At 40.1% G+C, this 26,914-nt stretch overlaps 2 protein-coding genes and 1 non-coding gene across 6 annotated transcripts; 2 read left to right on the forward strand and 1 right to left on the reverse strand.

Annotated features, from left to right (window-relative positions):
• Positions 1 to 5,707: 5,707 nt before the first annotated feature.
• On the forward strand, positions 5,708 to 12,585 carry prelid1b (PRELI domain containing 1b). 4 transcript variants are annotated; one of them, XM_087832418.1, is made up of 6 exons: positions 5,708 to 5,770; positions 6,795 to 6,918; positions 7,225 to 7,450; positions 8,528 to 8,641; positions 10,731 to 10,809; positions 11,496 to 12,585. In XM_087832418.1, the coding sequence occupies exons 2-6, from the start codon at positions 6,827 to 6,829 to the stop codon at positions 11,585 to 11,587; spliced, it is 603 nt and encodes a 200-aa protein (XP_087688544.1). In that variant the 5' UTR covers positions 5,708 to 5,770; positions 6,795 to 6,826; the 3' UTR covers positions 11,588 to 12,585. The 4 variants fall into 4 exon arrangements, with proteins under 4 accessions (XP_087688544.1, XP_087688536.1, XP_087688549.1 ...); XM_087832410.1 differs by lacking the exon at positions 5,708 to 5,770 and adding an exon at positions 5,781 to 5,931; XM_087832423.1 differs by lacking the exon at positions 5,708 to 5,770 and adding an exon at positions 5,781 to 5,931 and having other exon boundaries at positions 7,273 to 7,450.
• On the forward strand, positions 6,306 to 6,377 carry trnag-ucc (transfer RNA glycine (anticodon UCC)). Its single transcript has one exon. It is a non-coding gene; the product is annotated as a tRNA-Gly (tRNA).
• A 1,872-nt stretch (positions 12,586 to 14,457) lies between the features above and the next one.
• LOC102785195 (uncharacterized) lies at positions 14,458 to 26,465 on the reverse strand. The gene is made up of 18 exons (XM_087832429.1): positions 26,414 to 26,465; positions 23,366 to 23,457; positions 22,859 to 23,083; positions 21,671 to 21,742; positions 21,213 to 21,324; positions 20,954 to 21,083; positions 20,583 to 20,820; positions 20,205 to 20,361; positions 20,000 to 20,087; positions 19,829 to 19,891; positions 19,442 to 19,641; positions 17,791 to 17,922; positions 17,510 to 17,697; positions 17,198 to 17,349; positions 16,865 to 17,110; positions 16,589 to 16,751; positions 15,700 to 15,792; positions 14,458 to 14,606 (listed from the first exon to the last, which is right to left on the reverse strand). Exons 1-17 carry the CDS (start codon positions 26,457 to 26,459, stop codon positions 15,700 to 15,702), a joined length of 2,397 nt encoding a protein of 798 aa, XP_087688555.1. The 5' UTR covers positions 26,460 to 26,465; the 3' UTR covers positions 14,458 to 14,606.
• Between the last annotated feature and the right edge of the window lie 449 nt (positions 26,466 to 26,914).

Raw genomic sequence — 26,914 nt, forward strand, 5'->3', positions numbered from 1 at the left:
TACTTTCCTTAAAAGCAATGCAGTGTGTTGCTTATTTACTCTCCAGAGAAACTAATTTGGTTACTGTTACTTTTGCTTAACTCTGTAACATGAACTTAAACACACTGTCACATAATGTGATAACAATATAAACCTGAGGCTACAAACCCCTATCCTCATCATATATGCTAATGAGAATACACATATGATTTTTCTTATAGTACAAACACAAAACCAACAACAACAAGCAAACTTTGAAGTGATTGCTGGTGCGTATAAAGCACCTTTCCGCTTAGTCTGAGGAGTTATTTCACCCACACCTTGTCTAACAATTGCACACACATACACACACACAAACACACACACACACAGGCTCATCAGGTACGGTATCTTGCCCAAAAATATTTTTTTACATAAAGAGTAGAGCAGCCAAGGACAGTAGACAACCTGCTCTTCCTCTCCGCTACAGCAGCAAAGCAGCTTTGCATTGACTCAGAATCGAACCCGGATCAACTGCTCTAACTACGGCTGCAACGATTCATCGAGTAATTCCCGTAATTTGATTATAAAACTCTTGACACAGAGAGTGCTTCATTTAACACATGGCTCTGCAGTACGCCGATGTGTTAAATCAGCGGTCCCCAACCTTTTTTGTGCCACAAACCGGTTTGTGTCCGACAATACTTTCACGGACCGGCCTTTAAGGTGTCGCAAACAAATACAACAAAATAAAACCAGTGCCGGTACCCAAAAAAAGATTTATTCATAACACACAGGAAAAAACCCGGGGAAACAGAGTCAATGATAAAAGTGATTAAAAAAATAACGATAAAAAACAATAAAAACCCTGAAAACAGTACATTTCACACCCAAGCCTCAACTGTCACGGCCCGGTACCAAACGCCTCACGGACTGGTGGATTGGGGACCGCTGTGTTAAATGATGAAAAGACAAACATTTCATTCTTGTAACTAGGGATGGGTATCGTTTAGGTTTTATCCGATACCGGTGCCAAACCGGTACTTTTGAAACGGTGCCGGTGCTTAAACGGTGCTCAAACCGGTGCTTAAAGAATGGAGAACACAAAATTGGTCCAAAAACCTCTCATGTTCAGCTGTTTTTTTGTAAAAAGATAACAATGTTAGCCTTTTCTGCAGCTATGGGGCATATATGGTATCATTCTTGGCTGGAAGCAGTGCTTAATCAATGGAAAAAACAAACTTTGTCCAAAAACCTCTCATGTTTAACTGTTTTCCATTTTTTCTTTGGTCATTTTAGCCTTTTTTGCCAGGGTGAAGGGAGTATCTGCCATCAAACAAGAAGACAGCCGCATGTAACTATGATGGTGTTTGCTAGTTCACCTTACATGCATTAATGTAATAACGTGGTTAGCCTACTCAACGTAAATTACACACGAACAACATTAAGCTACTCACGCAGAGAAGAACGGCTGCTGCTGCCATCATCATCTGTCATCATTTCTGCTACACTGGCAGGGCTAGGGGCCAGGACTCTCCTCTTCGTGTTCTTCGGGGATGTTGCTAACTCCGGGTCCGATAACAAGCACCACAGTAGATGTGCACGGTGTGAGGTCTCGCAGCAAGCTATCAAATACGGCGCATTTCTCGCCTTTTAAAAAAAAAGCGCTTTGCATCGCCAGGTGTTTCATCGGATTTGAGGTGTTACCTCCTTTGACAGTATCACAGTATCAGCTTAAAGCACTTGTTGCAGGCTGCTGAGTTTGCATCTTTTGCATATTTTGCTGTGAAGTACAGGCAGACTTTTGACCACTTCGCCTTGGGCATTTTTAATCTGCAGCTCTGCTCTAAAAGAACGTACGTACCTGGACCCGCCTACTATCCTCAGAAACGTAAAATGATTGGCTAGAATCTAAAGTGTATCACAGCTCAGGAAAAAAAAAAAAGCACTGAAAAAAAGCACCGAAATGTGCGTTGCTTTTCGGTCTGGTTACTACCGTTTATGTCAGAACCGGTGCCATCATGGCACCGGATAGCGGTACCCATCCCTACTTGTAACTAAAAACAGCTCTGCAGTAGGAACGTATTTAGGAGCAGTGTTTGAATAAAAAGTCTGAAAACATTAAGCCCACACAGGCCCCAGTTTTAAACAAAAAAACAGATAACATAGCAGCAGTGATGATGACGCTGCCACAGTTTTTTTTAATGAGATGGTAAGCTCAAACTGAGTAAAAGAAAGAGTGTTTCTAGTGTTTAAAACAGAGGCCCTGTTCCTGTAATCACCATTAAAACCTTAACTGGGAAAAAGCTAGCAGGAGTCCTTCATCAAACCACCTGATCAATAAACTCCGACATGAAGAAAAGGAAACTTTGTGCCATTTCCCTCCACCACTGTTTGTTTTACACAGCAAAAAGTCTGCAGTAAGCCTCCAGAAGGTGTATTCAAATTTTATATGGAAGCGATACCTCCAGCAAATAGTGGTGACTAAAGGGGGGCATGGGGTGTACTAGTCCAGATTTATTTCAAGGCTTTCGTACCATTTTTCAGATTGAAAGTCACGTGATGTCTTTCAAGTCTTTGTCACGTGATGTGAGCAGAATCATCTGCAGCTCAACGTGGCAAAGACCAAGGAATTGATAGTGGACTTCAGGAAGACCAGGAAACACTTGACCCCTGTTTCAATCCAGGGGGTCAACGCATCCACTTAACACACTGTTTACTGCTACAGCTACACATGTTTCTTTTTCAGCTATTTATTAATAAGTGACTTTTATGTATATATATATGTATATATTGTGCTATTCTTAGTTAGTGTAGTGTCTGTCTTGTTAATGTTTGTTTATAATGGAGCACTGTAACAAAAAATAATTTCCCCTAGGGATCAATAAAGTGTTCTGATTCTGATTCTGATTTTCAGTCAGATTAGGGTTATATGTTTGTTTGGGTCTTGACAACGCTTGAGATGGGGTTTTTTTTAGTTTTATGTGGATGGGGGTATTTTATTTAAAGAAACTTGGGGGAGCTGTTTTAAAAATTAACCGTGTACGTGTGGAGGAAGACAAAGGCAACTGCGACCCAAGAGGTAGGCTCTTTTTTTTTTTCAGCATCTAGTCATTGATCTAAAGGATACTTTAGGACACATCACTTATCCTATTTAGCCTATTAACTTTACAACACAGCTGAATCTATAATGCTGACAGAAAGAGGGGATAATTGTAAAATGCCAACATGTTCAGTTGTTACATGTTACCAAGCCAAGAAGAAGGAGACAAAGGAGACACTGATACTTGATAGAGACACATAGTATACTATAGTAAACACCAGTATGAAATGTAAAATTTGGTTCTAAATTTCTTTGTCTAATGTGTATAATGACACAAAATCACCAGGCAAAATAGGTACACTCGAATAAGAGGATAACTCTTATTTAACTACATTTAAGTACTGCATAAATTATTTTAAAAAGGGCCTAAATTGTAGGTATTTTACACGACAGGAGAAACAAATTATACTGTAATTAATTTTTCAATACAGTGGTCCCTCACTATAACACGTTTCACCTTTCGCGGCTGTTTCGCATGCAATTTTGCATGCTTTGTTTTTTACTGAGCCCCACAAGGGACGTGGGAGAAAAAAAATGAAGATGATCTCGCAAAACTTTGAACTAGTGGGTAACAGACATCTCCAAAAACGTTGGAGCACCTTTGCAAATATGTGATGTCTTGATAAACCAAGCAGATATTTGAAGTTTACACAGCTACATTCTCGCCTGAAAATATCTTAAAAGTTTATTTTGTGACCCAGAAAGAGTAATATTAAAACTAAGTAGCTGCCGCCATTGTTAGAAAATGGAATTGACTAATTCTGGGATAGGCTGGCCTATGAAGGACACATTTGGAGCAGCCTTCGAATTGGGCCAGCCTTTGTCGCCTGGGTCGTCAGCTTCAAGCTGGCAGCCGGATAGGCATCCTTCAGAGGATCCTTCAGAGGATGCCTATCCATCAGAGGCAAAATAGGCTGCCTACTGGCAGCCTATTTTGCGAGATCCCGAGTTACTTTTGCGAGATCTCGCAAAAGTTCATCTTCATTTTTGTTCTCCCATGTCCCTTGCAGGGCTCCGTGGTTTTTTTCTCTTTCTTCTTCTTTTTTTCCCCACCACATTGTGTTCTGCATCCTGATTGGCTGTAGACCATTGTCAAGCAATCTCGTGCCGTGTCTCCTGTACATTACAGAATGCGTCCAGCTTGTCAATTTTAAATAAATCCTCGATCGCTACCAGTGTGACTTTGAAGTGCTGTACTGTGTGTTTGTAAGTTTTCTCCCCAACAAACACAACAATGTCGATAAAACGTTTTGCACCGTCAAAGTCACCTGCGGGTGTCTTTGGTTTCATTCTATAATACTGGACTTATTTTTCTACAAAGGTTTGAACTTTGAGAGTGTTTAAACAAGAGAGAAAAGTGTGAAAATGTTCGTGCCCATCTGAGAAAAGTGTATAAAATGTGTTGTGAGGGGTTCTACAGCCTTAAAACATCTATAATAATTGTATAAAAATAAAGTTGGCTACTTCGCAGATTTCACCTATTGCGGGTTAATTTTAGAACATAACTACCGCGATAAACGAGGGACCACTGTGCTGCGTAATTTATTGAGAATTTTTCAGAAAAACAATATTTCCCCATTGGATAAGCAGAAGAGAATGGATGAACGGATAATATTTCACCATTTTACTAGGGTGACCAACCGTCCTCTTTTTTGCAGTTGTTGACTTGTAAAAGCCTATCGTTTAAATATGTTAAAGTTTTCTATAAGCAATAGTATTATTAAAGTTTTTCATGACTTAGCCAAATCTCCTCTTTTTTGGAAATCAAATGGAAATCAAAATATGGTCACCCTAATTTAACAAGACAAGTTTGCTTTACTTTATGGGGTGCAGCCCATATTATTGAGTCATTTAACCTGGACTGAATTCAAGGTATTTTACCAGACAGGAGACACTGCTTTCCTGTACAGCTCTTTTGGAAGTTATGTTTAAACAGTGATTGCGAAAGAAAAAAAATCTTAGAATTTCTTAAACATTTCTTGCATTTTTCAACTGTCTTTTTTTCATCAACAACATGAAGTGCAGGTTGTCAGGGCCAGCTTATGTGATAGGAATTCCGTGGCAAGTGCAGGGTATCAAGCAAGTCCAGGGGATCAATCACTGCTCAATCTCATCATAACAACTTTATTCTCTTAAACATTATATCTTTAAACCATAGTCTAAGAGGATATATCACCTGAAACTTAGATTTGATCTAAATCTGACCAGGCCGGCTTCAATTCACAACTGAAAAGTGTCTGTAGAATATTTTTGCCTGTACAGTATAGTTATTTATTTATTATTTTATTTTGTAACAATGGAAAAAAGTATTTACTCCTTTTCTGTTAGCTGACACCCATCCTAGAGTAAATAAGTGCAACAGACAGAAGTGGTACCAGCAAGTACAGACAGATTTACACTTTAAAAGATTGAGAGAAACTGTATTGTGATCTAAGGAGCTTGGAAGGAAAAGCGTCTGGACTTCTTTAACCTCCTAGAACCTGGCGTCCACATATGTGGACGTCACATTTTGGGTTGTCTAGAGTAAAATATGTAAATCATGTAAATTGACAGAGTGAGTGCACAGAGGGCACCACATTTTTGCAGAGTCGCCACAGACCTCCAAACTTCATGCGGTCTGCAGATCATGTGGATTTAGTCGTGAACCGTTTACCAAGCAGCGCGACCTGATTTCTGCTTGTCTAGTCTGCCATCTGGTGGAAAAAGGCGGTAAGTGCACGTATGACCGCCTGGGTCCACTTTTTTTTCTTCTTTGTTTCTGTCTCAAATAAGCAGCTGCTACAAAGAAACCCCCGAACTGCCCCGCTGCTGTGGTTTATCCATGCCGGCTCCCTTACAGTCCGCCGGGCTTTGAGAAACACGCGCTTTAGGTACGTCCGTTACTTGGCTAGCCGAAGCTGTTAGCTTCCTCAGCATCTACAACAGCCTGCGACGTTTACGGTAGAGGGTGTTTGTGCTAGCAGCCGCGGACGCTGACTCCAGCATTTAGATTAAAAAAAAGGAGAAGACGATGACGAAGCAGCGACCGCGTTAAACAGCTAACTAGCTTGAGCCCGCTGGTGAAGTGCGGTTATAAAATAAAGGGATTAGCAATGCTGGCCTCGAGCTGTAGCAACACCTAATAACGGTCGCAGCTAACAGTTTTTACAGTAAACAAATGCTATGATGGAAAACGTTGCATAGAAGTACTAGTATTGTGTTCATCACAGGATAAGTCGCCCTACTTTCCCCTCCACTGATGTGAGCGTTGGTGGTATAGTGGTTAGCATAGCTGCCTTCCAAGCAGTTGACCCGGGTTCGATTCCCGGCCAACGCAAAGTCGTTTTTTCACTAAAGTGGCAACTTTTCTGTTCTACTGTTAACATTTGCATATTTAAAAACGTGCTCACCCCAACGGTTTTCATTTGGTGTCTTAAAACTAGCGTCTGAAAACTTTTTGTGGGGGAAAAGCTTTTTGTCGTATGAAAACTAAAGTCATTTAAACACACTGTTAGAAGCTACCCGGATTTTCAGGCACTAATGCAGGCACAATCAGCTGTCTATGTCCTGTTAATGGGGACTTTGGCACGACTGTCCTATCCTCTCATACTTGCCGTGATCAAATTCAGTGAGTGTTCATAGCAACGGGAACAGAAATTTTATTCTACAAACTTAAACATGAAGAGGAACTCATGACACTAAATACAAAATAAATTTTAAAAAATATAACTTGTCTCTTATGTTGTTCCTGCAGCTGCTGAATGAGCTCTGTTAGTACATGCCGACATGGGGAGGTATTTCCACAGCGAGGTGGACATTAAGAGCCCGTGGCATCAGGTGCTGGCTGCCTTCTGGCAGCGCTACCCAAACCCATACAGGTAATTAACGATTGTTTCAGTGAATATGCAAAGTCATTTCTCATCAATGAATCCGATATTTTTTCCTTATAAAACAGTGAAAAATGTCATCTTATTATCTAGTACAATAAAAGAAAAAAAAAAACACATTAGTCCATTTTCTCCAGACAATGGACGAAGTGGACCAAACTGTAGTGCTTTTATCTTGACTGCATCAACCCTGGGTGTTGTTTGGAGAACTTCAGTTTTTTTAAACAATAAAAGACATTTAAAAAAAACAGAATGTGTGAGTGTCCTCAAAAAAATAGATCTGTTTTGGTGTACCAGCACCCATGTACTCACGGAAGATGTCCTATACCGCGAGGTCACCTCCAGCAACCACCTGCTGTCCAGGCGACTGCTGACGAAGACCAACCGCCTGCCGGGCTGGGCGGAGCGGGTCTTCCCCATGCACATGGCTCGGGCGGTCTACGTCCTGGAAGATTCTATCGTGGACCCTCAGGCCCACACGCTCATCACCAAGACCTGGAACCTGAACCACAACACGCTGATGGTGAGATGCGCTCTGATTAGAGCTCTTATTGCTCTAATCAGAGCAATAAGAGCTCTGATTCTTATTGTCTTATTGTCATCAATGTTGAATATTATTACACATACAGTAAAATAATCACACCGTGACGCCTCTGCCTTTCTAAATTGAGGGACAGTAACTGTGTTTGTATATGTTAGTGTGTAAAACCTGAAGACAGTAAGATTAACAGTATTTTGTCTCTATCTGCCATTCTGCAATTCATCTCATGTAAACAATAACGTGGAGCACAGCGTGACATGAAAAAAGGCACATACCTTTGACGTTGCGTGACGAACTCTGTATTCCTTGTCCACATGTAAACTGAAAAAAAGAAGTTTTAAAAAATCTCAGTTTTCGGTGATTCGAAACGCCGTTTACGTGTGGACGAAACAGCTGCGTTTTCAAAAATACCCGTGTAGGTGCGGACGTAGCGTAATAGAGTTAGTAGTTTATTTTAGTACTACCTGTAATTTATTGCAGGTTACTTGTATTTGCTTAATTGTTTACTAAATGTTTGAGGTGTGAAAGAAACCGCAATGGAGCAAAATATGGGTGTGTGTGGTTGGAGGATGTGTTTGTGCGTGTGCGTGCGTGTTGTAAAACAAAGGGGGGCCTAGCAAAAAAAGTTTGAGAACCACTGTAATAGAGGAACCAGCTGACATGGTTTGAGCACCTGAATAGGAGATCTGCACATCTAGACTTTGATGGACTAGGTCAGGATTTTTTGGGCATGTCCAGCTGTGAGGAGACCTGGGACAGAAACAGGACTGGACTGGGAATGCCTTGCTGGAAAGGTTGGAGGTAGTTGCCTAAATGAGGCCATTCTCTCCACTTTTGCTCATCTCAGAAAGGACAAGAAAATGGATGAATTTGCGGATTTAAAGAACTGCACTGAACACAGGTATAAATGCTTTTTGACTGGAAAACTACAAGGCCTCTTACAGTCTGGTTGGTTTTAACGTTTTCAGTATTTAACTAAGTTGAATATAATACTTTTTCCTGTGCTTGAACATAGTTTGTGTTTGGAGTAAAAACTGGCTTTTTTGTACATTTTCTAAGACTGTTGTGGAGCGGTGTCTGTTTGAAGAGAACCATGGTCGGCCATCTTGGACCAAATTGAGGAGGGAGGCCTGGATCTCCACAGCTGTATATGGACTGGGTCGACCCATACAGGTATACACAAACATACAAATGTTTCAGTCCTAAGGAAAATTGGCCACCAAAGCTCAAACTCAACCTACTATCACTTAAAGTATAAAGAACACACCAGCTTCTCTTAGTGTATTTCTGATAGAGATTGACAGACCACGTGACCTTTGTGCATTGCTTTGTGGGTACCCATGGCAACAAAATCAAAACACTGCATCAAGCGCTAGTATTTCCAGCACCGGTAATCATTAATTCTGCGGTTTTAATCCCTACTTGCATTTTATTTGCCCCAAAAACAGTTGTGTACAAAACGACGGACAACACGGCAGGTTCGTACAAAGACAGACTTGACGAAAAGGCAAAAAAAAAAGGACGATGAAAAAATCTAAGGATTGAAAGGGTCAGACCCATACGACCATACAGAGTGGAGTAAGGACGTTAGCGTGCTGCCCAACTTTCATCACGAACATATTTATTATTATATGGTCCTAAGTGTGAGTGTATGCACTTCACGTTTATTAACTTCTGATCCCTGCAACAAGCCCAGGTCCAGTTTACTTTGGTGATTTGGACTAGTCCATTTCACAGCTGTTGTTACATTCTTTTTCTTTATCTCCTGTACAGGCCAACGCAATCTATTTGTCGTTTCAGGTTGTAGTATTACACAACATTTTCAGATCTAATAGAAAAAAAATAAGTGTTTCATAATTCATTCAATTTGTCTTTCTTTATAACTGCATTACTGTTTCATTCTATTATAGAATCTTACAAGAAAGAGGCAAAATTGTATTCCATTAACTTTATTAGCTGCTTCGATAAAAAACAAATCAACAATGCAAAAAAACCCCAACAAAAAAACAACAACAACAACATTGCAAACCAGCATACTAGAAAACAGTTACTCATCACTTGATTGCTTCCAAACAACCCTTGGGCACATATATGTGGGATTTCCGTGGCTGTTTTGATCTCACTCTCTCTTAACCGATCAAATCTGGTTGTGGTAGCAGCTTTAAACTCGGTATGACCCAGGTTGATAGAGGGTGCCCAGTCTGGATCACATTCCAGCATTTTGTAGGCTGGTTTTCCTACAAAACACAACAAACATTAGCCCGCAAAGCCACAGTGAACAAAGCAGCATAGCTCAATGACTTCTATTCAAATCAATATGACTTATTTGTAAACTACATCAACAATTATGTTATGATAAATTACGTAATAACTACAACAGAAGACTTAACTTTGTGGAAATGCTTGGAGCAGACTAACATGTGAGCTGGAGTGTTCTGAAACGTTATATTTGGTCTTCGAATGGCTGCAATCCAGGCCATACGTCGGTTCTTTGTTACTTCGGAAACATGGTTTGAACAATTTCTCTTCCACGACATAATCCCATAAACGATCTCTTTACCCGTCGGCTTCCCGTGGCTGTCATGCGACCAGCTATTGCAGTTAATAATACAACAGCTTCTCGCCATTTTTTGTGTTTCTTTTTATCGCTGTGTGACTGTTTTCATGTGAAAGCCTGTGTGTGCTAGTACTGCTTGCCACGCGTTCCCAGAATCCTTTGCGGTTTTACCCCAGAATGACATCACATTTTCAATCTCTATAAAAGATGCCCAGTAATGGCTGGAGGTGTGGTCAGCACGAACTTGATAACGGCTGCTTAGTTTGCCTTAATGTTCTGCATGTTTGCGATTATAATTTTATTCCATTATTTTTGCAGTTGGGTTGCTCATGTTATGCTTTACATAGCTTCATGTTGGATTAGCTAATATCTCAGTTACTCCTTGGCAACGCAGGTCATAAATAAAACCCCTGACTAGTTAGCGAGTTGTTGCTGGGGAAATTCGTTGCAAAGAGGGTGCTGCACCAAAATTCTGTCTGCGATTGGTTTGGTCTCTTATCAGATTGTCCATTGTCGCCCATAGTTTGCATGGAAGATGCTGACTTGTCTGCAAACACTCAGAAAATTGTGAAGTAATACCTCCTGGCTCTCAAGCCAAGCCAAGATACCAAAAACCAACTATGTGACACTTTGTCAGTATCTATATACAGCTAACGTATGGTGCGGGTATTTATCTTTGACTAATTCTTTGTCTTTCTCCACCAGGAATTCGGTCTCGCCAGGTTTAAAAGTAACCAAGCTAAAGCCATGAGAGGGCTGGAGTACTCTCTCTCCAAGCTACAGAGTAAGTCACAAATACATGCACACACACATTTGTATTTCACCTCTGAAGGTTTCACCAAAACCTGAAGCTTAATTACCATTGAAGTTATGTGTTTTTGTACAAAAGTCCTGAAACTGTAAAAAGAAATCCAGTTAAAACCAAGAAAACAAACATCAGCCTATTACAAAACCGCTGTTTTTCTTTCCTAAAAAGGGAAATCATCATTTAAAAACTATGGTTTTTATTTTCTCTGATCATCTTTGTCTAATTTAACTTTTAGAGCATTTCATTAAATGTTGGTCTCAATCTGGTATCAGATTGAGACCAACATTTACTGTATTGCACACCTTTGGTGGTGGCTTAGAGTGATGTCAAATTTTTCATTGATTTTTAGATTTGGTCACAGGATTCACAATTTTATTTATTTATTAAAATATGAATAACAAATGTCATAGGAGTCTTCTCTTTTGACTTTTTTATGTAGATGTAGTTTAGATCAGCCTGATTTTCGGTTATTAGAACTTAAACCTTAGATTGCATATAAAAGACGACGGTACACTCTGGGTGTGAGAACTGTGCATTTTCTTTTCTTGTTTTAAACCTTAAACCTATTTTCAGCTCCATTATGCTCATATTCAGTTTATTTTTCACTTCAGGGCTCAGATCAGTGTGACAGTTCCTCATTTTCTACTTTTATTTATCCACAGCTAGTGACCAAGGAGAGTCATCAGAGAAGCAGAAGCCCCTCCCACCACAAGCCACGCCGACCCCCAACCAGAAACCCAAACAGTTTGTCTGAACCTCAGTAGGAACAACAAGCCCACAATGGCTCGTTTGAAGAGCAGCACTAAAACGGTGGGGCATCCACTCATCCTCAGCTCTGATTGGTGACTCATTAGCTGATACTGATTACTTTTCAAAGTCACCAATCAGAGCAATGAACTACAGTAATTCCCAGGATTCCTTGGGACTGATTTAATCATCTTATTAAAGTTTTAGTAATTTATTTTTTTTTTAAGTTTTCAGTTTGTAATTTGTCAGTTATGTAATGTAAACAGGATATTAAGTTAATAATTTAAGTTTATGTTGACTTATTTTTGTTTTTATATTTTTATATGGAAATAGTTTTTTTTATCTTATTTTGTAGAATTCTCTGAATGATTATTGTCATCTTGAATTTCTTTGGGACCTCCCACAGTAAATGTCTTAAGAGATTTTCTATCAATAGGAACGGGTTTACATCAGATTCAGGTAGTTTAGAATCAGACTGTTGTAGAAATGCATGTTTCATAGTATCCATATGCCAGTTTGAGTAGATGTTTGTTTTCTGGTGGTATGGCTCTGATCTTAAAATTCCAATAGATTTATGTTCTGGATAATTGGCCAACCCATTGAGACCAAGGGGAAGGTCAGAGTTGAGTTTTGTTTTGTCTCATGCTAAAGAGGATATTGTGTTTTAGATGTAGTCTTATCCGTTTTCCCATTTTTCCATTTGGTAGCTCGAAAAAGGGTTGTCAGTAACCTGGTGTATGTTAATATTGCAGCATGCCAAGCTGCATTATGCAAAATCAACCTCTGGGGCTAACAAATAAAGCTAATGTTAAAGCACTGAACACTGCAGTTTCTCTAATATCCACTTCAGACTGGTTCCAAAAGTGACCAAAAGTGAGTCAGTTCCCACAAACGCAAAATGTCAAACTTTACAACAGAAATAAAGATATTTACAGCCTGTTACAAAAAGATATTTTGGCCATATAAACTGTCCTGCATGTTGGCTAGAAGAGGGACATCAGTGTTAAAACTACTGCCCACTCCCTGTGTGTTCTATATAATATCTCTTCACACATCTTGACGCTGAAGGTTCTAAAATATCTGAACTTGGCCAAGGTATATTCTTTTTGTTAGTGATCAGGATTAACTTATTTAATTCAGTTTTATTTTTGTAGCGCTAAGTCACAACACCAGTTACCTCAAGGTGCTTACATGGTAAAGTAAGCACCTGAAAATAAAAGAGAAAAAACCTGTGGGCTGCAAATGGTAGTTTCTCTTTGCCCGGATACTAAGAATTTGTTAAACAGCCCTCACTGGATTGACCAATGCTTGTAATGGGAAAGCCTAAGTGAAGATATAAGAAGGAGAACTGTAGATTAACATGAGTTGGGAAGGTCTGTTGGAGCCATTTCTAAGCAACTGCAGATTCCAAGATCATCAGTTCAAGCAGTTTCATCTAAGTACAAGTTATTTGGATGTCTCATTGCTAAGGACTGAAAGAAGAGCCAAACTGTCACTATCAGATGAGAGGAAATTGGTCAGGATGTTCAGGGATCCCCCAGGCTCAAGCCTGCCATGAACAGGAAACTTCTGGAACACCAGCATCAACGTCAATAGCGAAGTCAGTTTTAAATTGCCACGGAATGAGAGGGTGCTGACCAAGAAACAAACCCCTACTCCAAAAATAACACCTTCAAACTCCACTGAAATTTGTAGCTGCCCATATGGGCAAGCCAAATGCATTCTGCAGAACATCATGATGAGACTAGATGACCGGGGCGGCGGGTTGAGAAGCTCATCTTGTAACCGGAAGGTTGCCGGTTCGGTGGACAAGACACTTTACCTACTGCCTACTGGTGTTGGCCAGAGGGGCTGATGGCGTGATATGGCAGTCTCACTTCTGTCAGTCTGCCCCAGGGCAGCTGTGGCTACAACTGTAGCTTGCCTCCACCAGTGTGTGAGTGAATGAATAGTGGAATTGTAAAGCGCTTTAAGGGTGTCGAAAAGCACTATATAAATGCAATCCATTATTATTATTATTAAACAAAGGTTGAACTATTTGGCCAAAATGACAGGAGGTGTGTTTGGAGGAGTAGCACTGCAGCGGCCATCAAGCATGGTGGTAGCATCATGCTCTGGGGCTGTTTTTACACTATTGCTACTGGTACATTACACAATGTGGATGCAATAATACAGGACTCTCCTTTTTTTTTTACTTGACAATGATCCCAAACACAAACGAAAACTCGATTTCAAATGGATAAAGCACATTAGCTCACATTAGCTAAGCCAGGTCTTTCCGAGGAAACTAACCAATTGAAATAAACTCTACCAATTCTGCCATGATGAATGGTCAAATATCCAGCCTGAATTATGCCAGAAGATGTTGATGGATACCAAAAGTGTTTGGTTGAGGTCAAACCTTCTGAGACATTTAACCAAATACTAGTGAGGATGTAAGTATATATTTAAGTCTTTATGCATAGTTTTCGACCCTGTGTGAATTAGAGAAAATTCCAAATAAATTCAAACTTAAGCACCCAGCTCTTATTTTTTAAAGTAATTAAAGATGTATGCTATACCATCATTCCACCATCGAAAAAGGTCAGTTCCAATAAATTATTTAAAAAAAACAAATCACCATGACATTCATGATGAGTGTATATAAACTTCTGACCACAACTGTATGTTTAAATGTGGAATGAATGGGTGGTGTCTGTAACACTAATATTAGTGCACATCTTTTCATTTTTCTAAGCCTGTAAGCTTTTCAAAGCCTCTGAATGTATTGCAGAAAATATTCATTAAAGCTGAAAAGACTGGAGTTCAAGCTGAACAGTTTCAGAGCCAAAAAGTAGAAGTAATGAAATTCTGGAAAAACACAGACTGGTTGGTTACCACACGCTTTATTTTCATCCTTTAGCAGAAATAGTACAAGTATAAAGGAGATGGATAAAAGCAGCATGTCTCTTGTCTCTGCGAACACTGTCACATTAGGTCAGCACTCGGTTGGTCAGTCAGTCCATCCAAGTCACCGTGGAAACCACCTGAGAAGACAACCAGAGTAAACTGTGACTGCTGTTCTTTCTGTCACAGACCTTGGCTCCTTTTCACAAATCATATCCCAGTTCTTCTGTTGGAATCATCTGTGTTTGAGCAAAACAAAAAGCAAAACAACATACCATGATCCAAAGAAACAGCTGATAAACAAAGTAGGTGACATCTCTCAGTCTGGAAAGGGTTAGAAGGCCATTTCTAAGGTTTTGGGACTTCAGTGAACCACGGTGAGAGCCATTATCCACATATGGACAAAACCTCAAACAGTGATGAACTTTCACAGGCCAGCCTACCAAAATTACTGCAAGAGTGCATCAGCAACTCATCCAGGAGGTCACAAAAGAACAATTCTTGACCTCAAGCTGAGATCACGAACAGATGGCCGTATATTCTCACTTGGGTTCTGCAGGAGGACAATCATCCAAAGCACAACAGCAAGTCCACCTCAATGGCTTAAGAAAAACAAAATGAAAACTTTGGAGTGGTCAAAGTCAAATTCCCGACCTGAATCTGATTGAGATGCTGTAGCATGACCTCAAAAAGGTGGTTTAGGCTTGAAAATCCTCCAATGTGGCTAAATTACAACAATTCTGCAAAAATGAGCAGGCCGAAATTCATTCACAGCACTGTACAAGACAGACTGCCATTTATGGTAAACGCTTCGTTTCAGCTGTTGTTGCTAAGTTTGGCCCAACCAGTTATTAGGTTTAAGGGAGCGATCACTTTTTCACACAGGGCCATGTAGGTTTTTTCCTCTTAAAAATAAACACCTTCATTTAGAAACTGCATTTTGTGTTTACTTGTGTTATCGTTTTGAACCACTGTATAAACTAGGACATTTTATTCACTCAACAGCTTATCAGGCAAAGTTGGAAATACAAACCCATCAGTTTAGGTGGGCAGAAAACTTAACCCCAGTAAAAATTGCTAACATATCTGTAATGTCTCTTTCCACCTCCACCAGTGAGGTTTCCACAGGCATGTTTCCTCTTTCTGAATTTCTTACTTAAACTTCACTGTTCTCTTCAGCAATCACCACATAACATATATGATGGTAAATCACAAAAGCCGATTGTACCATACCTAATAAGTCCAGGACACGCTGATGAAGGCTGGAGCTTCAGGTTCATATGTCAAACTGGCAGATCTGTGTCTGCGAGCAGCTGTGTTACACATCTGGAAGTTAAAGACAAAGTCCAGGCTTTACAAAACCAAGAGTGATCCATTCATTTAGGACTGAAGCCACTAACAGCAAACATTTGACCTTTTGTGTCAAAACCCTCCAATTATAACATTTTTATTGAATCTGATGATAGTAGTCTCTGAAAGTCGATCAGCATCTATTTTATATGGGTCGATTCATCTTTTAAAAATGACGAATTCCGGTGATAACAATGAACACCATCAGCAACAGCATTTTCAAAAGCTGAAGAACCTTTTAATGCTTGATGCACTGCAGCCATATCTAACAGCATGGGCAAATTAGGAAAAAAATCTATGGTGTCATGGACAAGAAAGTCTACCACAACATTTTAGTGCATTATGGAGTCTCTTCTGGACCGGAGCTGATTAGTCGTGGGTTCATATACCAACAAGACATTGACCCCAATCATAAGTCAAAGCTGTGCAGACACTATTTGACCAAGAAAAAAAGAATGTGAAGTTCTGGACCCGATGAAATGGCGAAGTGAAAGGTCAGACTTCAGTTCTGTTGAGCAGATTTGAGATTTAATGTATTCAAAGACAGCTCGCTAAAGTTTTATGCAAACCAATTCTCTGTGGACAGCTAGAAGCTATTTGGACATCAATAGCAAAAGACACTATGGATAAGGAACAGTAAATAATGCGCTTCAGTGCTTGAACATTTGCACACTGAAGAGAAAGGTCTATGTGCAGAGAAATGTCTCATGAAATCAGAAAAGATGGCCAGATTTGGTATGTCTTTCTATGAACATTTGCCAGTGATGCGTACCGGGATGCAGTTGTTCCCCTGTTTGGGACACAGGTGGAGTTGGCAGTGAAGGAAGATGTCACTAGAGCCCCCATTGAACCGGAACATGTTGAAGGAGAAGTAAGTGGAGGTTGCCAGTCCGTTTTCCTCCACCTGCACCGTCGGGTCAGCAGGGTTTGCACAGCTGTTCATAAGCAGGAAAATAAACTTTGTTCAGGAGTCCATAATAGCGATCAAAAGGAGTTGAATTAATCTCTGAGCAGCAGCGAGCAACGACCACCTCTGAGTCTCTCTCACCCGTTAATGATCAGATCATGTCTTGGACTGCTGGTGGGTGATGCATGGTCAGTTGCCCAGCAGGAGTCGGTCACCACACTGACCATGCTTCCATCCAAGCCATCGGTCTTCAACTCCATCCAGATTTTCTGGTTCAACTGAAATTCACTGTTCCACTCCACAAGTTGTGTGCGGCCGGCATCAGTGTAGGCCTTGATAGTCAGAGTGTAATTCCAAGCTCCATGTGTGATGCGCTGTGCAATGGACCTGCAGAATGCACACATTTACACTGTTGTTAACAACAATCCCAACATCTTAAAATACTTTACACAATACCTAGCAGCCATTACAAACCAGTCTCTGATTCTGAAGGTTGCAGTGTTGATGTTCGGCTGACTGTGAACACAGGAGAAGTCGATCTGGACTTGGTCGTTGCGAGTGATAACGCCAGAAGAGTAACTCTGGCTCCTGATGGTGTTCTTATAGATGACGTAGCTGTTGTTGGTCTGCAGGGTCACACAATCAGATACTGGGCAAGTTCTTCATTGTTTCACCTTTAACATCTGATACTCTTTAAGATGTTGACTGACTGGTATAAACTTCAGATGACCAAAAATTTTAGAATTCACAGAGATCAAGGCTTAAACAGCAGGAGATGAAACCCACCGTGACCACCGTCCCACAGCTGTTGCTGCTGTTGAAGCTGAATGTCACCATGTGGGTGAGCTCGTCCATCTGACCCCTGCAGGTCGGGTCATTGAGCTGTAAAGCAGAGTAGTTGATGTCTTTGTCCTCCAGGAGACAACCGACCAGAGTGAGTGAAGCAGAGTTCTCCTTGCAGACCGTTGGATCACCTGAACGTCACAATATCAGTCAGAAAAATCACAGTTAGAAGTTTTCCTCCATTATTCAGCCCTGTTGTCATGATGATATCACAGCTGTCGTACCCAAAGAGTTGTTTTTTTGGTACTTGGAGGCAAAAATGGTCCGACAGAAGCAGCGAGTGTCACCACCGACCGTCTTCTTACCACAGAACTCGTGATTGCTGCAGGTCCTGTCCTGACAGAAGGCCTCAGAGGCTACAGAGGAACACACTGATGTATTATCCTGAAAACATGTGAGCTCTAAAAATCCACAGTTCAGTTCTTTAAGAATGGAGAGCTTATTAATAGGGTGGGTTTTGATTATTGATTTATCGATTAAAATTTATTCTAGCTTGGATAACGTGATATCGATTCATTAAAATCCTGAATCGATTTTTTAATATAAATTTATTTTTCCCGAAAAGCCAGAATCTCAGGTTAAACCTCACACAATTTCAACAACCACCAAACAGCTAAAACAGTAAATGAGAGCAGGTACATGGATTCTGCACAAAGACGTAAACACAAAGCCCGGACCCGCGGATCAGGATCAGAATCAGTGAGATGTCGCCTTTCTCACCCGGCGGCACAGACACGGTCGGGGCTGAAAGCCGACAGCTCACTGATTCCGATGTTTCGGCGGGTACGCGCTTTGTGTGTACGTATTTTTTGCGCTAGATTCCGAAGCTGCAGGTTTTATCTCTCTCCAACCAAAATTCACTGAACCAGCAGCAAAAGAAGCAGCAAACTACGCTTCACATTTGATAAACATCGACGTGAATTCCCTCTTACTTTTGCTGTTTTGCTTCCACCACGATACAATCACACTTCATGCACAGCTCTCTCTCTCTCTCTCTCAGTCTACTTCAAGAACAGTTTTGTTGAGCTAGATAATAGGTATGCCCTCATTGTCATCTGTTGTGATTTTATTTTGAAAGGATGCTTCCTGTTATGCTGCGGAGTATACGCGAGAGTTCAATAAACAAAGTCACCTTTTGGTGTGAATGTTCCGATAAAAGCCGATGCCCCACGTGTGATTATTCCTCCATCTAGATAAAAAAGTATCTTCAATATTCATGCAGATTCTGCTGGAAGACCCGTCTCTGCTAACAAGTTTCCAGTCTAAAAATCTGTTTTCTTCATTATTCGCTTGCGCACAGGTCTACCATTGTTTACAGCGCTGTTGGCCGCTGTTTTTTTCCTTTTACTTACTTCTGAAAAGTAAACCTAATTTCTGCTGTTCAATAGGCTACTGAACAAATTTAAACTTTTTAAAATTGTGCAAAATTGCAAAACGTTTAGCTTTGTCTCTAATAAAACCTCTGTAACTTTGCTCTGCTTCACTTCAGCAGCATCAGGTACTGTTCATATGCTGATTAATGGTTTTCTTTCGTTTTTGATCTACTACAGAATATTTTTATAAAATCTCAGGCCAGGAAAATCACCTTCACGTTTTTCTGTGTTTTATCCTCAGTTACTTTGACACAAATGCATCTGCTGTGATGCTTTCACCTTTGATAAAGTCTCTCAAGTGTCAGCTTTCTCTTTATAGATATAAAAATATAGAAATGTACTGATGCATGATCTGAATTATAATATTTCTGACTGTCTGAGGCCAAATTTCCCCGATTCAAATCAAATCGAATCGAATCAGAATAGAATCGAATCGATTCTAGAAATCAGTGACGATCTGACGTCTTATTAAGGTCTTATTAACATCTTATTAACATCTTACAGCAGCCGGTCTTTGATGTCCAGCCATCCAGAGCGTGGTTGTGTAGAGTGCTGGCTCTGGCGTAGGCCTTCAGGAACTGACAGTTGAGTCCGTCCACTGCAGGATATTTGCACAAAGTGTTGGTGCAGGCGGTTATGTAGGGCTCCGGGTTGATGTGACTGTTACAGGAGGAGAAGGGCGCCTCCTTCAGGAGATTACAGCTGTACCACAGATAGAGAAACAAAATTGAAGACAATAAAATAATAATCTGTAATCAGTTGTGTTTATCTTCCATCTATGCTACAGTCACATGTGATGTACCATGTAATTTACAAGACAGATCAACACACATGTTTTTTATTACGTCAAAGGGTAAACAGATCCTGCTGTGTGGATCAGTCTGCTCACCGTTCAGTCACACTGGTGCAGTTGATCGTGCTGTCAGCAGGCTCACTGTACTGCATCTCACAGCTAGGGGGCGACAAACAACAAAGTTCAGGCTCATTCATACAAACACAGAATATCTGCAACATCAGAGGCAGCAGTCAGAGGGACTCTGAGCTTTTGATGAGGTCTTACCTGGTGGAGCTGTACTCAGAGAGCCTCAGGTCACTCAGAGACCTGCTGGAGTTTCCACACAGACCCCGCACAGATGAACCAGCAGGTCCTGCACAGGATCAGGACAGAATGAGTCAGATCAGCATCAATAATCAAACAGAGAGATCATTAAATAACAGCACAGTTTACAGTTTATGTTACATGAATAAAACTTTATCTTCTGTACCTTCTAAGAAGATCTGTGCGGTGTAGCCGTCAAAGAAGACAGAGATGATGAGGTTGGAGAGCGACAGCTTGGCGATGACTCCAGTTTGGTCCTTAGAGAGCTGCACACCGTGAACCAGCTTAGATGAGCTGCTGAGGGTCAGCGTGGAGTCGTCCAGCTGCATCACAGCAGAGACAAAGTGGAGGAAACACTGAGTGAAACATGTCAAACACACAAACAGGCTGATTTCACAGCAACAACCACTGAGTTCAGCAGCTCTGAAAGAACTGCTTCTAACAGCCCTGAGAAGAAAGATGAGAGGAGACACAGCAGAGGATGAGGGAGGACTTTGGATCAGACTCCACTCTGACACATGAACTGTGGCTGTAGGTCGCTTACCTGAACTCTCCCACCTTGTTTCAGGTGAATGTCATGCCCGTCCACACGCAGCGTCACACTGTCCAAAAAGCTCACATCTTTACGACGTCTGTCCCTGAAGTTCCCCAGAACATGGAAGCCTGGGAGTGACGGAGTCGAGAACAGAGAGTACGCACACCGATCCTGGATGGAGTTCATATGGCCGTGGACGTCGATGACAGTGGGGCCGGTCACAGTGCAGGTGGAGGCCAACACGCAGCTAACAAAAGGCAACCAACCACAAACATCACCATGGGTTGCTGCCAAAGAAGGTTACCCCAGGGGACCCTCTATTTCTTAAGTTATTTCACTGTAGAACCTTTTAGAAACAAATATGAAGAGAAAATATTTACCTGCCGTTGCCTTGACAATGCTCCAATGGACCACAACCAGAGGTCTGGAGGGTTGCAGTCTCAGAACAAGTGACACTGGAGCAGATTTGTGGGTCAGAGTTGACCACAGTACCAGGTTTATACATCGTACCTGGGAAGAGATAGAGGCTTCACTTTAGTTCAACAGTTTTCCAACTGTAAGTGCAAATAAAACAGTAACAATCAAATCTTTCAGAATTACATAATCCCAAAACACGGTAGGAGTTTAAGCTTCACTAACCTGAGTGTCTGCATCCACTGATATCTATGGTATCATCATTTCGATAGTTGTCAAGAATGTTATTAACCTCTACGCTGTTGATTACGACATCACCGACCCAAGTACGATAGAGCTAAACAGAAACAAACACAGCTAATGTTATAATCACAGAGCAGAAAGAACTGACATCAAGCTGAAAACACAAAGCAGGAACTCCAGCAACACTTGAGGGAAGATGAACAACTTTAATAATAGACCATTATTATCGGTCTATTATTAAAGTTGTTCATCTTCTCTCAAGTGTTGCTGGAGTTCCTGCTTTGTGAATTCTTTTATCCTCTTGGAAGTGAAGTTGTGCCAGAACATTTTTTTGCTGCGATTTATCAAGCTGAAAACAGACACAAATGTTGGCATTAAATATAAAGTATTTAACATATTACGTCAAAGTGTTATTGTTCATATACACACAGACTCACCACCACTAAACCAATGTCATGTGCTTCCAAACTCAGAGCTGCTTCTGTCCCAAAGTTGAATAGGTCTAAGCTAATCTGTAAACAGGTTAACAGGAAAGATTCAGTCACTGTGAAGAAGTTTCATCTGAAAGTGTTTAGAAAAGCTCAGGTTCACAACATTAACATTGGGCCTGTTGAGCTGCATTGCTAAAACATTTTGAATTTCATAATGGAGTGTTTCCATATGCTATAAAAACTACAGTCATCATGTTTTTAAATCAGGTGATTATATAACCAATCATCAGACCAATCCTTCTGCTAGCAACAAAAATAGCAGAAAAAGTGATTTTTAAACAAACACGATCATAATCCGACATGTTGTCATATACTGAAGTGGTATCCATGCAAGTCTCTGTTTTCATGGTCTGTATTGTCTTAACGTGCTTCTGTTTTCAATGTTTTATAGTTGCTTTTGATGTTTAGTTTGTTTGGTTATGATTATGCATTACTTTTACCATTCACATGCATTGGTCCTGTCTCCTGTCTACGCTTAGATGCCTTTGCATCTTTGGTTTTCCTTCACCCTTCAGGTGAAAACTAGCCTGTACCTGTTATATTCCCATAACTGTTATATTCCCATATATCACCGTGATGTTGTTTATTGTATTGCTCTCGTTTTCTTCTGCTTGTTTTCTTTTTTCTTTCTCAACAGGTGATCCAGGTGATTGATTTATGTATTTTTTTTGTCTGCTTATTTAGTTGTTTTTTGTTTTTTTGCCCTTTATCCCCGTCCCTCTTCTCCGCTGTTTTTCCCCCTCTTCCTTTCTCCCTTTTCTTTTCCTCATTCAAGTCTGTCCCATATCTAGCAAGTGAAAATAAAAAAATGAATAAAATAAACAATAAAAGGTGAATCAAATAGACCATTACGGCAAGGCTGGGGTGGTCAATTTGGTAAAGTAAATCCGTTGGGCATCTTTCCTCGCCTTTAGACAATAATTCTGATGGCAAAAGAACCAAATGGGACAGGCAAAACCCCCCAAAAAACTAGCCTGTACGGCTGCATCTGACATACTCATGTTAATTAGTCTACAATGTCCCTTTAAAAAATAAAAAAAAATAAAAAAACATTTTTCATTTTATGTTTGTTTTCAGTGTTGAAACTATTAATTTTAGGGACACCCTTCAGGCTTTGTGATACAGAGCAGGACTCACCTTTGAACTGCTGATCTGCATGCTTATTTGCACACTGCATCTCAAACGGTTCTGAATTGTTTGTGTTTTAGTTCTAATCCAACTTTCAAGAAAATAATCTGCTTGAACTATATCAAAATCTGCTCTCCTTTTGTCAGGTAAGTGCCCCATGATGCAGTCGCCTTTATTCCCAGGGTCGTAAAACTTGTCAAAACAGAACACAGTCTCTTGGTTTGTGAAGTTCACCTGTAAAAATCAGAGACACAACAAATCAAATAGCAAAATATTTTGTGGGTTTTTCTGTCAGCAGAACTGTTGGTGCTCAGGTTTCAGTCAGAGCTCTCGCTCTGCTTCAGGAAGCTGCATCAGGTGATGGTTACATACTCAGCATCACTGCAGAGGACATTAATAAGACGCTGATCTCTGAACTCTTCACTCAGTCTGCAAACATCATCTCTGCTACAGGTGGAGATTAAACAGCAACAACACATAAAGCTCTTCTAAAACATCAGGCTTCATCCTACTCACATAGAGCTCCTCGTACTTCTGTCCATAATACGTGATGGGACATGAGCTGATGTCCACCATTGAAGACTCAGTGATTGTCTGTTGCTGAGCACCTGAAGACACAGACACACGTGATAGGTGTGAGCTGCAGCCTGTTAGCTGTTAGGACAAACAAAGGTTCACATTCACGCGTTTGTGGAAACAAAGTATTCGTACAAGTTGCCAAAATCTTGGAAAAGGAGGGTAGATTACAAGTTAAACTTGGGGAACTTATATGGATGGGTATAGTAGACTTAACCTTTTTATTACTTACTCACTTTACACTCTCGTTTGTAATAGCAGAGCATACTCGATGCAGCGATGGACAGCCGGATAGGTCATCATCAGTCTCATTGCTGGTGTAAAACAACTATTCAAATTATTTCGCTAAAGAAATAGGGTTGATGGATATATGGGGACTTGTGAAGTCTTATCTATGTTATGGTAGTACATTAACATGTACTCTCACGACAGGCCTAAACACTAAAGTACAGAAATGTTACTATGTTGTAACTTCAGATATTGCATCGTATAGATCAACTATGCAGTGTTTGGAAAAGAGAGTGAGAGCTGTTTTGATCTGAATATGATGAGTTGATAACATTCAGAGTGCCAGTGAGGCTAAAACAAAGTAAAACAAAATGTATGAAATACATGACAGGGACTCACAGATAATCAGGGTGAAGCTGAAAAACCAGTAACAGACAGATATGGACAAGGAAAAAACTCCAAATGCAAAGAGTGGAGGTCCTCTATGAAGCAGGATTTAATCTTATTTGCGCTGGGTTTCCTGTCCTGTGAAAGTGTGACTGGGGCATATCATGATAGTAACTAATACTGCAAACCTAACCTGCACTGGGTAAGAGATCAGCAGGTATGAAATCAATCACCTAGTCTCCAGATATGAGCTTGGCCATTTCTGGAAGATCCCCCGGACCTCTGTATGGCGAGCAGTGTTGGTCAAGTTACTTGAAAAAAGTAATCAGTAACTAATTACTGATTACCCCCCCCCCCCCCCCCCCAAAAAAAAAGTAATGCCGTTACTTTACTGATTACTTATTTTCAAAAGTAATTAATTACTTAGTTACTTAGTTACTTTTTAAAAACACAATTTACAACCTGAATAGGTGATAAAGCGATAGATCTTTCAGCCCAATTCTACTTTTTCTACATAATCCATCATACAAAATGTAATCAAATGGAAAAGTCTCTTTTTAAAACTTGTTTTATCAGTTGTAATCTTTTAAGCAAAAATTTAATTATATGCAACATTATCTGACTGGAAGAAATTTGTTTAATATTTAAACCTATTTTCTGCACATAAAATAAAATATTTTTTGTGTTTACACTCAGTCTTTCAAATAGATGCAAGTAAAACACAGCAGAAAATAAATAAAGTCACAGACTAGTGGACTAGTAGACCTGGTGCAGGTGTGCCGCAGTGGTCAGTGGAAGAATCCGCGAGTTTCTCTGTGAGTTTCCCATTACGTCGTAGCGCACTCAGTGCTTGTTTAGGGGTTCTTTTCGCCGTAAAAAGAAGTTTTCTTCCCACGCACAACGGACACTAATGTTTTTGTCACTTTTTATGGAATCAAACTCAAAGTAAGGTCAGTACTTCCACGCTTTAAACGCTGCACGCTCATACTCTCTCCCGCACTCGATATATTATCCATTGTTGATCTGCACACAGCTGTTGTCACGAACGTCGCACTCGCTTATGTCAGTGTCACGAGACATTCTCAGAAAAAATCACGGTTTTAGTAACACAGTAACGCAGCGTTCCTATGGGAAAGTAATGGTAATCTAATTACCATTTTTGCAATAGTAATCCCTTACTTTACTCGTTACTTGAAAAAAGTAATCAGATTACATCTCTGATGGTGAGTAAGGAGGGTCTAAACTTTTCCAATGACATCTAATGTTTTTGTATTTCTCTGAGTATCAGTTTTAAAAAAAAGATTCTCAACTTTATTTGCTGATTTTCTCCTGGCCGGCTGCAGATATCTTAACACATCTTTTCTGTTTTATAAGCATTAATATATTATTCTAAAAGAGAGCAGATATTTGTATCGGTGACCTTGTTAAACATTTTTCAGTTTTACTAACTGAAGTGCTTAAAGTATAAACTTTTAGTACTACATATTTCTCTACGGTGCCTTTCTCTTCACACACACACTGCTATTTTTGTATGTAGCGATCCATATTTTCCCCATGGTACAGTTTTATCTTCCTGCATCCAGTAAATATGGAAGCTTGTTTCTGCCACTGAAAAAAAATGCTGTCAGTTATCTGCAAGTTACACTTTTGGTTTATTGTCTTTAAATTTCAATTTAGTAACTCAAGTTTAGGATCAGGACTAGGGGTCATAATTTGTCCGAGTCTTATTAGTTCAAAATGCCATGAAAATAACTCAATATTAACAAAAAACAGGACTTGAAATGTTCAGTTATTACGTGAAAAGTTTAAGATGAGTGAGTTAAATTTATTGTGAACAGAAAACAGGAAATAATTTCTTCCACATAGACCCAAAACTATATTTACTGTGTTTGGACCCTGAAGGACACAAACATGTTAAATGTGAGCAAAATGTTAGTAAATCTCAGTGTTTCCAATGCAAAAAAGACCATAGCATTGTCAAACGCACCAAACCTTCCACGAGAAAAACATAGAAACTAAAAGACAAGACAGGGCGTTTGAAAGAGTTCAGGGAGTCGTGTTGAATGTAATTAATGAACCATCAGATTGATGGATGGGCGGATGACAGAGATCTACATCCCTTGAACTCTTTAAAAATGCTTGTTTGTTTGTATGATTGTTTATTCTAAAATAAAGATATGAAAGCAAGGATCCCAGGAAAATCTGTCCATGTTTGTCAGATTATCAGCACTTCAAATGTCCTTCACTGTCCCTCCTCACTTCAGGTCATTTGGTCTTTGTTCCTCAGTCTCTGATTATCATTTCCTGAACACTAATCACCAAATACTCAAGTCTAGTAAGGATACTTGTAAAGTAGCTGTGGCGCATGCTTACCTGCCAGTACAATGAATGCAGACAGGAAGAGCAGTGGGCACAGCATGTTGGAGGGAACCAATTGCCTGACAAAGACCTGAAAGAAAAAAAACACAGTTGGACATCTGTGATTGGACAGAAAGTAGCACAAACATCAAATGGTAACACTTGGGGTTATTACTCTACATCATCTGTAAGGTTAGGAAAATCCCAGCATGCAGAATATTTGAAATTATGACTCTGAAGATGTCACAGAAACAGACTAACTGAACAATCATCACTGTGCGATTTAAACATCTCCATGCTCCTTCAGCTGTCAGTGAAATTTGTCTCCTTGCATCAACACTTGGGACATTTCCTCTCTGAATCTAAGTTTATTTTCTCATTAAACACCAAACTTCAAAGAAGAGAAACATAACAATATGAATCAAAGACTGGAGGAATGCGTATCATGAGCAAAAAAAACAAAGAAAACCTTGAATTTATCCTTTAAAAGGAGGACTCGGCATTTAAAAGTTCTAA

This window comes from Neolamprologus brichardi, chromosome 3 (assembly GCF_056152115.1).
Source record: "Neolamprologus brichardi isolate AB-2024 chromosome 3, ASM5615211v1, whole genome shotgun sequence".
Taxonomy (NCBI): Eukaryota; Metazoa; Chordata; class Actinopteri; order Cichliformes; family Cichlidae; genus Neolamprologus; species Neolamprologus brichardi.